A 12,655-nucleotide genomic window follows, 5' to 3' on the forward strand; every position below is an offset into this window, starting at 1 on the left:
CGCCGCATCCGGGCACGTCGTAAGAACTTCTGCCATATCATTTCTCTCTTCTATCGGCGCGTCCTCAAGAGGACTCTCGTACAACAGCCAGCTGGTATACACTGCCCCATTCAACAGCTCTTTGCTTGCCCCCTCTCTGGCGGTACGCGATATGCTCTCATGTCTGCACTCGATATAGCTTTCAGGTCGCTCTCATCCTCACGATATGGTATATAGTTGGTTAAAACCCACGATATCCTCTGGTCCTACGTATTCCGCATTGTATAATTTATGTGGACTCCTCGCTGGCTGAAACATGACCACTCGTCCTACATTAAGTATTGACATGTTCATTAGCCATCTATTGATATCCCTTGCTTATTCTAGCCGGGCTCCATCTTCCATAGCCCACGCCCTGACGTCAAGGTCTGCCGGTTCTGGCTCCAACATTCGCAGAATCTCTACCAGGTCCGTGATATATGTAGCTCGCGCCCGCATGGTGAGAAAACACGGGACCGTTAGTTGCCAATGTGTATTGCGTCATTCCTGCCGCAAACGACCTTGTGCGTTGTATGCCGAGATAGTATCAACCGCATCCGGCCAAGTCGCCTCCTGGTCCTACGGCAGGTACTTGGCCAACCACCATTGCATGTGCGGCAGTAAACTTCCAGCAACCCATTGGCCTGATGAACCCTGATGTTCTTCAAAGTACACCAGTCTGTAAATTCTCGCGCCATGAGAGGGATATCCGCATATAGTATCAATTGTCTTAGCCTCTCCCCCCTGGTGCTATCTGTTGTTCTGCGAAACTCTTCGCCTACTCCAACCGGTGCTCATGTCTCTTCACAAAATGTGATTACACCCCTCTGCACTCGTTGTGTGCGTGGTAATACTAGTCGATGTGCCATGTCGTACCAAACGCCCCGGCTGTGGTTGATGGGATGGCTTTTTCCCCTACACCTTGCGTCTGAAAAGGCTGGGGTGGTTTATCATCTCGCGGATTTTCCCCAATGGATGGCTCTTAGGACAATGACACGTAGACAGAAGCGCCGCTATAGTGGTCCTCCGTGTTTCAACTGATCCGCTAAATTGGTTACTCATACAAGATACACAACATTCCATGTATAGTTTATGCAGGAATATCTCATTTGCCCTAGATGGGCGCAGTTGGAAGAACTAAAGGGTCTGTAGTTGGTCACCAGTGTAAAATCGCCAATCGATGGTCATACGTATTGGCACCGCCAACTGTCTTGTGTTATCCAAATATCACGAAAACTTAAATATTTAGAACTGTTCAAGCTATTTCAGCCATATGTTTATTGTTTTTATAGACTTGAACTTCGGGACTGTATTGATTGATTCAATTCTTCCATACACAATCCCATTTGTGATTTGAGCCATATCTCAAGCCCCTTGCCATCTAGTGCAATTGCATGATGGCTTAGATACTGATTGTATAATCAACTAGAGTGGTAATTGGCAAATCTATTCTTTGCATCTGTCAAAGGCAACTAAAAAGTATATAGCTCAATTGTACAGGTAGCTGTGATAGAAGGAGCGGAGATCATTTGGTACAAAATCATCGAGAACTAATCCTCTTCGACACAATATTTGCAAATAGAAACGAACAATACTATTCGTACACTGCAATAACACACAAGTTCATCATTGACAGAAGGGGATCAAAACTCGCTCATTGTGCCCTCCACCACAGATAGGACTAGCAAAACAGTCGCTATCATTGGTAGCGTAGCTGGGGGCGCGAGAGTATCTGCGAGACTGAGTAAAAACGACGAGAACGTAACTAGTAACGTGCACGAGCAAGGGCAATACGTTCTTTCGCCAATTGTAGACTACCCTATTATATCGGAGGCATTGTCAATGATCAATCAGAACTATTTCTTACAAATTCGGAAGAGTTTGAAGCGCAATTACAATAGAAACTTATTTATCAGCACGAAGGTATTGTACTTCGATAAAAGCAGGAAGACCCTAGTTGTTGTTCACCCTGATGGTGAGTGAGAGAGTGCATACGATACACTCGTATTGCAACCAAACGATCATCCAGAATTCCAACCTTTTCCTGTGTAAAGTCTCCCGGGTATCTTCACCATCAGAGCTGTGCCCGATACTGAGGTAGTCGGTTCGTGGCTTAAAACGCACACGAAGTAAAAACTGTGACGATCATCGGCGGCGGATTTATAGGGGTTGAGATGGCCGAAATCTGCATATCCTTGGACTCATAGAGATTATACTTAGCATGGCAAATCAAGTGAGGCCACCGATGCACAACGAAATGGCAATAAACGCTGCGCAGGTAGTGGAGAAGGCTAACTTTGACCTGATTCATGGGGATGATGTTGCAGGCGTTGAGCAGGCTGATGGCAGTGTTCTACTTGTACGGACGGCTAACGAGAGTAAAGTTGATGCAGGCATTGTAATCTTGGCTATTGGTGTGAGACCGGTCAACAAACTGGCCGTGGATGTCGAGCTTGCAGGGATAAAATCGGGATACGTTGCGGTAGATGACCATTAGACTACATCGAATACGAGTGTACATGCTGTAGGAGATGTATGTGAGAAATATGATGTTATCACGAAGAAAAAAATGCCGTTCTATATGGCTGCGCCCGCTAATCGATAACAGCGAGTGGCCTGACGCGGTCTGTGAACGCAAAAGCAACTTCAGAGGAATCCAAGGTGCTGGAGTGTGTGAGATTATGGACGCACAGGTGGCCATGTCAGAGCTAGCAGTGAAGGCAATGGTATCCTCAGAAAAGATCAAGACCAAAGACATTGACGCTGTGTACCTTTACCCCCCCCCCCCCTTCCCCCACACCCCTGGACCAATTCGAGTACTACCCATCCTCACATCATATACGTATAAAGGTGTTTTCTCTATGTCTGAGGGTATGTTGTTAAGGGGCGCAAGCAATTGGTACGCAAAGCGCCGAGAGAAGAATTGACGCACTGTTCAATTGTGTCGAATTCATTCTTGAATGACTGCGTGTTCTTTGATAGAATGATCTGGAAGAGGTTGTTAGACTACAATCATAGTTTAACAAGTCATATGGCTTTATACCATAGTTATTACATACGCTACAGAAGGGAGCCACAGGGTACGACTCAGCAGAGAGTGAGCTCTGCTACAGTCCACAGTATGGGGCTACTAAAGGGGGAGACCCAGCAACTAATCTGGCTGGGTTCTATGCAATCAAAACCATCAATGATTATGCGCATAGCTCATATTAAAACCCACCGACCCCTCTGTATTCACGGATGATACGGTGGTGCTAGATGTGAAAGTACGCGGTGACGTCAAGGAAAGCGGGATCGTATTTGGAGATTCATAGCGCATATTCGATACACTGAGTTGTAGTAGGCGCATGTGCATACCTCGATCGTATGGCCAACCAAGCAACAAAGGACCTTGGCAGACACACACGCACTGTGTTGGGCGGCATTGCATATCGACGAGACTGATTTCTGATATGCAGATATACCAAGGTGAATTCAATCTCATTCTATCAACACAGACAGACACAGACAGACACAGACACAGACATATATACACACACACACACACACACATATATATATATCTATATATATAAATATATGTACACACACACACACACACACACACACATATATATATATAAATATATATATTCAATATCATATCCATACTGAGTCGTGGTATGCATAACAATCAAATGTGCCTGCCTCGTTCGCACGCGCTAGTCCCATTTTGCCCACATCGAGATGATTGCTATGGCAACCACAACTAACTAACAAACGACCTCTGTATATACACGCGCACTGTGTTGGGCGCCATTGCATGTCGACGAGACTGACTTGTGATATGTATATATACCAAAAGGAATTCAATCTCGTTCTAGCAATATATATATATATATATTATGTTTATTGTACTCGTAGTATATGTTCAATATCGTATCCATACTGAGGCGTAGTAAGCGTAGCAAGAACATGTGCATGCCTCGTTTGCATGCGCTAGTCCCATCTTATCCCCACTGAGATGGTTGCTATAGCAACCACAACTAACTAACAAACGGCCTCGGCATACACATATGCACTGTGTTGGGGGGCAGTGCATGTCAACGAGACTGGCGTGTGATATGCAGATATACAAAAGGGAATTCAATCCCGCTCTATGTACCGGATAGTCTTATCCTCAAGCATGTGAGGATGCGATACAGGGCTTGGACAGTCGAGCCTTCAGGCACAGCATTCGTACGTTGTTCTCGATACTTCCGTCAATTATATTAATGAGTCGATGTATTCATAGGCTATTAGCATCGCAAGAATTTTAAATTGCATGGGTGTCCTCACATGACGACGCATAGTTGATTGCCCTGCATTACGAATTGACGTTTGAGATATTTGTTTCGAGTACTTTGTGGTCGTTGGAGAGATCAGAGCATAGATAAAAACATGTCGCATACAAGTAAGTTAAATATCGCATGGCACGTGCATGCATCAGCTCCTAGAAGGCAGCTAAAACGTCATTCTAATGATATACAGCATATAATGTACACCACTCAGTCAGACTGAGATAGTTACAGTTTGTAAACACTCTCGATATCATAAATTTACGTCAGAGATGATACCCCTACAAAGTATACATGTATGTGCATAATATAAGGAAACACCAACAGCTCACACATGCAAATATATGACAAATTAGCCACATACGGACATATGACAAACTAGTCACATACGGGATAGAAGTATCGATCGCAGTGTGGACACTTGACCTCTCCCTTGCGAGTGCCCATGATCTGAGTCTTGCCGTGCCACTCCTTGTACTGTTCTTCTGAGACAGGTACTTGCTTCCTGCAGTGTACGCATACTGTAAGTGCACAGACAACATATGTTAGCTATTGCGTACGTGTCTACAATTAGAAAGTAATTATATATATATTAAGAGACATATATCAAGATTTAAAGATATATATATATATATGCATGCATATAGACACATATATATAACTATACATACAAATATACATATATACATAGAAAAATATAGTTATACATACATAGACATATATATATATATACTATGATACATATATATATATATTGTATATACATACATATATATATAGATATATACATACATACATACATACATACGTACATACATATGTATATACATACACATACACATATATACACACACACACATATATATATATATATATATATATATACATATATATACATATATATATATATATATACTATATATATAATAACTATACTATAATATATATATATATATATATATATATATATATATATATATCGTAACGACAAGATACGGACATGCGCTACAATAGATAAGGTATACTATATCTGCTGAGGGTATGGCCGTCGTAACACCAGTGGTGGGTTGCGAAGCGTCGCGTAATCTTAGTGTAATACCTCTACACACAATCCAATAGTTTGATGAAAAATCATTGATACACCTTTCAAGGTTATTCAAATCTTATATCTTACACAGTCACAGCACTCAAAATTTATGTGCATTTCACCTATCTGTTGTTTCAGACTATAGAGCACAAAAAGCAAGAATAAGCCAGAACTAACTTGTTTGCGTACGAGAGTTGATTATTCAACCTCTGCTGTATGTATGGCTTTACAACATTTGATGGATGATAATATATCGAAATATGGCGATATACATCTATAAATATACCTAGAACATCTGTGGGAAACAAAAAGATGTAAAGCAATCGAACTCGACTTGGAGAACGAGTATCAGCACATACTGAATTCATTCGGGGTTCCAGCCATCTTGTCTGGTGCTGCGGCTCTGATGACCTTTGAGTGTTTTGAGAGATATTTCTTTGCTTTAGTGTGTGAAACTGATCTTTTACCGGTCCTGATATACACTATGTACTTATTTGCCTTCTGGCACATCGGCATAAACTAATACTATATACGTAAATATTGTACAATCTATATAAATAAAGTCTTTTGATATCCGTCGATCGGCATGTAAATAATATATAACAAGTGTTCCCAACAACATAATGTATTTTGTGTCAAGCAATTACTCACCAATAGCAGTGGAGTATACGGAAACTATGCCTCCGAAGCCAGAGATTGTAAAAATCAAGAATACTGATAAAACAGTTTAGGAAAAGTATTTAAAACCTAGGTTTTACCAGAGCTTTTCTGCCGGCATATTCAAGTTTTAAGTAGTTGCAGCAACCAATAAAACGGCAATATAATATTTTTTTTGAGAATACCTATTGCCAAATTTAGAGCCAACAAAGGCCTCTGTACGTTTTCAGTCAAATCACAAAACGTACGGCAAGGTTTTACCCTAATCCTATAATCAGGCTTGTAGGGTTATTTTACGTATAGTACATTTATGCTTTAAATAAAAGAATACTCAAAAAAGGCATTTCCGCCGGCCCGAATGTGTCCAAGTCTCCGTCATTCCGGGGTCGATCACACTGCAGGCTGCAGCTGTTGTACTGTTTATTTACTTTCTGACAACACTATGGCGGTAGAATGGACGGCCTGAGAATATGGATATAAACGAACCACATGCATAGTATGTACGCTTAGTTCTCTTACTTCACATATACATATACAATCATGTCAGCTGAAGGTGTTCGCGTTGTTCTCCTGGGTGCTCCCGGCAGTGGTAAGGGTACCCAAGCCCCTAACCTGCAAAAGGCATACAACATCTGTCATCTAGCCACAGGTAATTTCTTATCTCATGCGCGAGCATGAGTATGCTTAGTTTGAAGTTATAAGTGATCTGAGTTGTGGAGTGATAGATTTATATTCATTTAAGGTGTAAATCATCAAGTTGTAAAATGAATATTTTTAAAATATATAGTTGTATGTGACGAAGTTACGAGGTGATTTAGGTTGTATATGTCCAAGTTGTAGGTGAAGTTTAAGTTATGAAACAGGGTTTAGGTTTGAGCTCTCGAGTTATAAAGTGCGAGCGTTGTTTCTAAAATTGTTACCGATCTCAAAGTGTACCATCGTATAGTACTGTACGGCGACTGTTTTCATTCAGACCTCAATCGTGAAGAATATGTCTACACAATGAACCGGTATATTATATATAACATCATCTTGACTCGTGTACTTGGCTCTATTCCGATTCTACTTGTAGTAAATGCATTTGCATACTTTTTTTCGTCATTATTTTTGTATGTGTTGTACTTGTATACCGCAGCTGTTGAATCAAAGCTCCCTACTACCTGATCATCAGCAGCTCCTTCCATGTGGAACATGCATATACAACCCTATGGGCTTATATGCAGCTTCATATACGTGCGATAATATGGTAGGAACATGTACACCCATATTCACGCACAGGAGGGTGCCAACCACACCATAATCGTACATATCTGATGTCACTCGGATTTGAATGTGATTCAATTCGAAATTGTACAGCAGAATAAGAACGTATGTGTGGAACACACAGCCTCTGAGCTTCTCGCTACCGTATGTCCCGGTATAATTGAGGTCACACTGGACATTGCACGATAGGTATCCTTTCAGAAGGACTTTATGAGTAACGTAATCCTCGTGTGAACGGCAACTACAATGAGCATCTATCTCAGAGTCTGGATCTAGTGCATTCTACGCATATATAGCTATTAACACCCTTGTCATCCGCAGGTGATATGCTTCGCGCTGCTGTAAAGACCGGTTCGCCCATGGGACAAGAGGCTAAGAAGGTTATGGACGCAGGCAAGCTGGTCAGTGACGAAATCATTGTGGGTTTGATCGATGAGGCTCTCAAACGCCCCGATTGCGCGAAGGGTTTCATTCTGGACGGTTTCCCTCGTTCGCTCACACAGGCTGCAAAGGTGTGTATTGGGGAATAATGTAGGTGTTGAATTACAAGTCGATGTGTACCGACATGGGTTTATCAACGCCATGAGCCGTCTCAATATTATATATATATGAAGTCTATAGAGATAGAGATAGAGATAGATATATCGATATATATATATATATATATATATATATATATATATATATATATATATATATATATATATATATATATATATAATATATATATATAAATATATATATATATATATATATGTATATATATAAACTCGGGTGTGGCTGTGTGGTAGTAGTAATATATATATATATGTATATGTATATGTGTATATGTATATGTATGTATATGTATGTATATGTGTATATGTGTATATATATTTAAAATGTATACTAATATATATATATATATATATATATATATATATATATATTAAGTCGCGTATATATAAAAACGTACACGGATCTTACGTTGTGTGGTTGTGATATTGTAGTAGTACCTTCATACTTGAGTAGCTGTACAGTGAGACACGACTGTTTCATACATACGCGTTTCTTATGTTGTGTGCGCAGGAAGTCAACATATCTACGTGTGTTGCACCTATATCCATACCAATAAGTGGTAGTCAAGTGTACTTATTTTGTAGTGATACTGGCGCATGATCTCGACTCACTTGATAGCAATAAATGTATGTTGCATGGACTCTCATTGTACCATGTTTTTTTTAGATATTCCGCTGTACTACTAGTTTACAAAACGGGGACAGTGTATGTACTTCGTATCTGAAGTGATTAGCATAGAATCAGCTTAGAGTCGTATAAGATCATACCAAGGCATTCCTGTTAGTGGGTGATGGTTAAGAACAGGTATGCCCAGTTATTTACGATTCTACGATGGGGAGACATTTAATCGAGCAAGTTTTGTCTGGCTGTTTCTCCCTGGCTCTGGTAGAAGGAATGTATGGGCGTAGAATTACACGCGTACTTTTGTACTATACAGCTGGTGCGCTTCAACCTCCTTCGCATCCAAATCTGAAATTTTGTGAGTTGTATTAAACCAATGAGGGCATAAACTAATATGTGTATGTGCATACCCATATCTATATATGGATATATTTTTGTGTCATTGTACAGTAGTTTTGTCCTATGGAAGCAAAGCTGTCGCACCTTGAGCCCATGAATGAACCACTGTGCCCCTCACGCGTCGTGCTTATGTGTCTTAAGCATGCAATGCATGGTTCCTTCATATTGCAAAGGCGAGGCGTCTCTAGGCGAGGTGCATTTGTGCTACTGCTTGCACACTTGTACATAATATGTTATACATGTGATACCACAGCCTCGTTTATTGTTCTTCTGTTCGGGATGCATGACCAGTTGATTTTAGAGTTCACTAAACACGATCTTGTACCTTGTCCAAAGCGTCAGTTGTTACGCTTGCTTCCCCCTTGAGAGTCTTTGCATATTCTTCTGAGTCCGGTTCTTTGTACAGCACGTGCATATCTCTTCTTGGCCCCCTATTAACACCACCACTCCCACACAACACAGCTGGACACCATGCTGGATGAGCGCAAGACTCCGCTTAACGCTGTGATTGAGCTGCGCATCGACGACTCACTGCTGGTGCGTCGTATCACCGGACGTCTTGTTCACCCCGCCAGTGGCCGGTCATACCACGTGGAGTTCAACCCCCCCAAGCAGCCCATGACCGACGATATCACGGGCGAGCCACTGGTGCAACGCTCAGATGATAACGAGAACACCCTGAAGAGCCGTCTGGCGACGTACCATGAGCAGACCGCTCCGTTGGTGAACTACTACGAGAAGAAGGGCATCCTCAGCACAATGGATGCCTCTAAGCCCCCCAGCGCGGTGTGGGCCGGAATCCAGGCTATGTTTAACAAGAAGTAAAATGGCCAAGAGTAGTGGGACTGCACCAGGGCGGTTTAAGAGGCGGACTAGCAATTACTGATTTATAGTGGCAGAAGTAGTCTGCAATGACTTATTTCTTGATGGTAAATAAAATAAATAGTTTCAGAGTGTAGAAGAGATATCACCGCGAGTGAAAGGTATCAACGAGCTCTCTATAAACTTGAGGAAACATATGTGGGGTTTTTATTACTAGTATAACCCTTTGCCGTCCGTATCGTTGCAGTGCATCGTAGACGATTGACACCTACCATTTACCTCCTACGCAATGGTTCCTGGTGTGCCGTTCTCTGGTTCTTTCGAGGGCCAAGTTTAATCCAAACACAAATTCACTTGTGCATGTTGAGCTTACAGATATATTTAAGGGTAGAACTTCGTAAATTAATTATCTGGTAGCTCTCGCCACAGCATTTTATTATTAAATATTTCCTTTTATAATATTTTGTGTTACTGATATTTTATCAAAGCTCAGTAGAACAAATGTGTCAATATAACATGTAGTGTCAAAAAAACAACCATATAATCCAATACAAGGTGTACAGCCACCCAAGTTAACAAGTGGAAACAGGGGGTCTTCCCGGTCCTCGGCGATCAACACTGTCCTCTGAGTGCGTCATCACAGCCTGATTTGACATGTCGACCGCGTGGCTGTTTTTAACCTTGGCTCTATCATCAACGTTCACAGGGAGATGTGTCTTTGGGGTTACTTGAGTACCTTGTGTTCCGTCGGGGGCATCCTCGTCCTGAGCCTTGGCGTTCTCCTTATTATTAGTTTCATCGAACAAATTGAACGGTAGATAGTTCATAAACGCTCCAAAGGGACCGCCCAGCATGGGCCCGACCCAATAGACCCACTGGTCATCCCAGTTTCCGCTAAGTACTGCAGGTGCAAAGCTACGTGCTGGATTGATACCACAGCCAGTCATAGGAATGAGCATCACGTGGGCAAGGAATACAGAGAATCCAATAGTCAATGGCGCGTTATGATGAATGAAATAGGAACCCTTCGGATCTACAACAGTACCGAACACTGTGAAAGTGAGAATTGCCGTGCCAAAGAACTCCAGGAAAACGCCCTGCGTTTTTGTGAGGTTGCCAGAAAGACCGTTGGTGCCGAATGCCATAGCATCGGTGATGTTATCCGGCCAAAGGGCATCAACCATGTACACGCCAATGACTGCACCAGCCAACTGGCAAGCAATGTAAATGGCTCCTTTCACTAAATTGATACGGCCGGTTACCATGAGCGCAAATGTTACAGCAGGGTTTATATGACCACCACTGATGTGACTGATAGAGCTCACTAGCACAGCAATGCTGAGACCGAAGGCCAAGGCTACGGCAAGCACCATACCCGAGTCAGGCTTGAAATCACTGGCAGCGGGATTGGTGATCAAGTATGCCTGGGCCGTGGCATCGTAGAAACTGCATACTGTGCCTATGGTGATCAACAGAAACCAGAAGGTCGCGAAGGCTTCGGCAATGTAAGCTTTGTAATTCCGATATCCCAGATACTGTTTGGGATGAAAGGTGTCTGCCAGCTGAAACTTGGCCCCGTAGAGCGAGCGCATATTATACTCATCGGAAGAGTTAGATGGCATCTTGTATTTTTTTCTTTGAAGACTATTAAAAGGCGTTTGCTATTGATTTATTAGAATGCATACAGTATATGCAACCATTGTAGATTATATAGTGGATTATAACGGAGGTGCCACTTTGCTACATAGAAACACAAAGGGCTTTTTTTTTATCAATGATCACATGAGTCTCTTCACAACTTGCGAACTTTGTAAATAATTTGGACAAAAGTGATATAAAATAGCCAGCCCAAAAGAAAATTAAATATAATAATAACCCCCGGATTCCAATGATCACATATTGTTTTTCTATATAAAAACAAAACAGAAACACTTTTGTCTTTCTGTAAATAAAAAATTTATGCGAACAGTACATACATAAACCTGTTTTGAAACAATAGAGCGAATCATTGCGATTCACGCTCTATTACACTTTACAGTGCCATGACTTGAGAGTTGAGATGCGCCTGCGCCCTGCGGTGAACCATCTTTTTAAGTCCGTATACAACTATACATAGTTGTATTCATCATGCCTCATGATATGCCTATGAATCATGAAGTATGCAACTATGCATAGTTGTATACATCATGTCTCATGATATGATTATGAATCATGATGTATGCACATAAATGAACACATCAGCAAACAGAAGAAGAAGACAAATATAATATATATGAAACTATTTATTAGTATTTTTTAAACCAGCGCCCCAGCCAAACACCAGGAGTCCACCTCATATGTACATGCAGTCATACACTCGTACGACCTAAATATGTGCAGACATACACACAGTCACACAGTGTGAGACACGCAGACACACTCTGACACAGACACATCACACAACTCCACAACAGTCCAAACCCACTCTATTGTCTATACACTATAATCTATAACTGAATCCACTACGCACATAGAGACGAAGAGAGAGAAGAGCGAGAGAGCGCGAGAGCGAGAGAGAGTGGGAGACAGAGAGAGTGAGTTGGAGAGGACGCAGTAAAAGACTGATGAGAGAGGATTGAGGAAACTCAGGAGAGTGAAGACTGAAGAGTCTGACTGAGACTATCCCAGTATCTGAGAGACTCAGACTGTTTGATCTGTGAATCTGTAAAAGAAAACAGTCCAAGTTCTGTTCCAAGTACATACATTTTTAAGTTATTTAGCGGTTCTAACTCGCTCGAGACTCGGGAGTCGAAAGTCGAAACTCGAGACTTATCAGTCATCACTCAGACTCAAGAGGCGGCCGATTGTTTTTTTAATCTATTTTCCGAAAAGAGGAGTATATACTATATTCATTTTTCAAGGACTCCTTAAAAAT

The 12,655-nt window shown here is 41.5% G+C and overlaps 4 protein-coding genes across 4 annotated transcripts; 2 read left to right on the plus strand and 2 right to left on the minus strand.

The window, feature by feature from the left end:
• Positions 1-2,239: 2,239 nt before the first annotated feature.
• Positions 2,240-2,515, plus strand: SARC_01221 (hypothetical protein; the record flags this gene model as incomplete). Its single annotated transcript, XM_014305068.1, has 1 exon — positions 2,240-2,515. One exon carries the CDS (start codon positions 2,240-2,242, stop codon positions 2,513-2,515), a length of 276 nt encoding a protein of 91 aa, XP_014160543.1.
• A 1,355-nt stretch (positions 2,516-3,870) lies between these two features.
• On the minus strand, positions 3,871-6,005 carry SARC_01222 (hypothetical protein). Its single transcript, XM_014305069.1, has 3 exons — positions 5,781-6,005; positions 4,725-4,855; positions 3,871-4,358 (listed from the first exon to the last, which is right to left on the minus strand). The coding sequence occupies exons 1-3, from the start codon at positions 5,935-5,937 to the stop codon at positions 4,332-4,334; spliced, it is 315 nt and encodes a 104-aa protein (XP_014160544.1). The 5' UTR covers positions 5,938-6,005; the 3' UTR covers positions 3,871-4,331.
• Positions 6,006-6,526: 521 nt separating this feature from the next.
• SARC_01223 (adenylate kinase 1) lies at positions 6,527-10,171 on the plus strand. The gene is made up of 3 exons (XM_014305070.1): positions 6,527-6,727; positions 7,663-7,853; positions 9,382-10,171. The coding sequence occupies exons 1-3, from the start codon at positions 6,619-6,621 to the stop codon at positions 9,742-9,744; spliced, it is 663 nt and encodes a 220-aa protein (XP_014160545.1). The 5' UTR covers positions 6,527-6,618; the 3' UTR covers positions 9,745-10,171.
• Positions 10,172-10,313: 142 nt separating this feature from the next.
• Positions 10,314-11,398, minus strand: SARC_01224 (hypothetical protein; the record flags this gene model as incomplete). The annotated part of the gene is made up of 1 exon (XM_014305071.1): positions 10,314-11,398. The coding sequence occupies exon 1, from the start codon at positions 11,361-11,363 to the stop codon at positions 10,314-10,316; it is 1,050 nt and encodes a 349-aa protein (XP_014160546.1). The 5' UTR covers positions 11,364-11,398.
• Positions 11,399-12,655: the final 1,257 nt, after the last annotated feature.

The sequence above is a fragment of the Sphaeroforma arctica genome (assembly GCF_001186125.1).
Source record: "Sphaeroforma arctica JP610 unplaced genomic scaffold supercont1.47, whole genome shotgun sequence".
Lineage (NCBI taxonomy): Eukaryota > Ichthyosporea > Ichthyophonida > Sphaeroforma > Sphaeroforma arctica.

Excerpts from the sequence above, each read along its gene's own strand:
- SARC_01222 (XM_014305069.1), bottom strand. The coding sequence starts at position 5,937 with ATGCCGATGTGCCAGAAGGCAAATAAGTACATAGTGTATATCAGGACC. Across the intron at positions 4,856-5,780 it reads TGGAACCCCGAATGAATTCA|TATGCGTACACTGCAGGAAG; the intron begins GTATGTGCTGAT and ends GTGCACTTACAG. Across the intron at positions 4,359-4,724 it reads GCGATCGATACTTCTATCCC|GGCAATCAACTATGCGTCGT; the intron begins GTATGTGACTAG and ends TTCGTAATGCAG.
- SARC_01223 (XM_014305070.1), top strand. The coding sequence starts at position 6,619 with ATGTCAGCTGAAGGTGTTCGCGTTGTTCTCCTGGGTGCTCCCGGCAGT. Across the intron at positions 6,728-7,662 it reads CATCTGTCATCTAGCCACAG|GTGATATGCTTCGCGCTGCT; the intron begins GTAATTTCTTAT and ends TGTCATCCGCAG. Across the intron at positions 7,854-9,381 it reads CGCTCACACAGGCTGCAAAG|CTGGACACCATGCTGGATGA; the intron begins GTGTGTATTGGG and ends CACACAACACAG.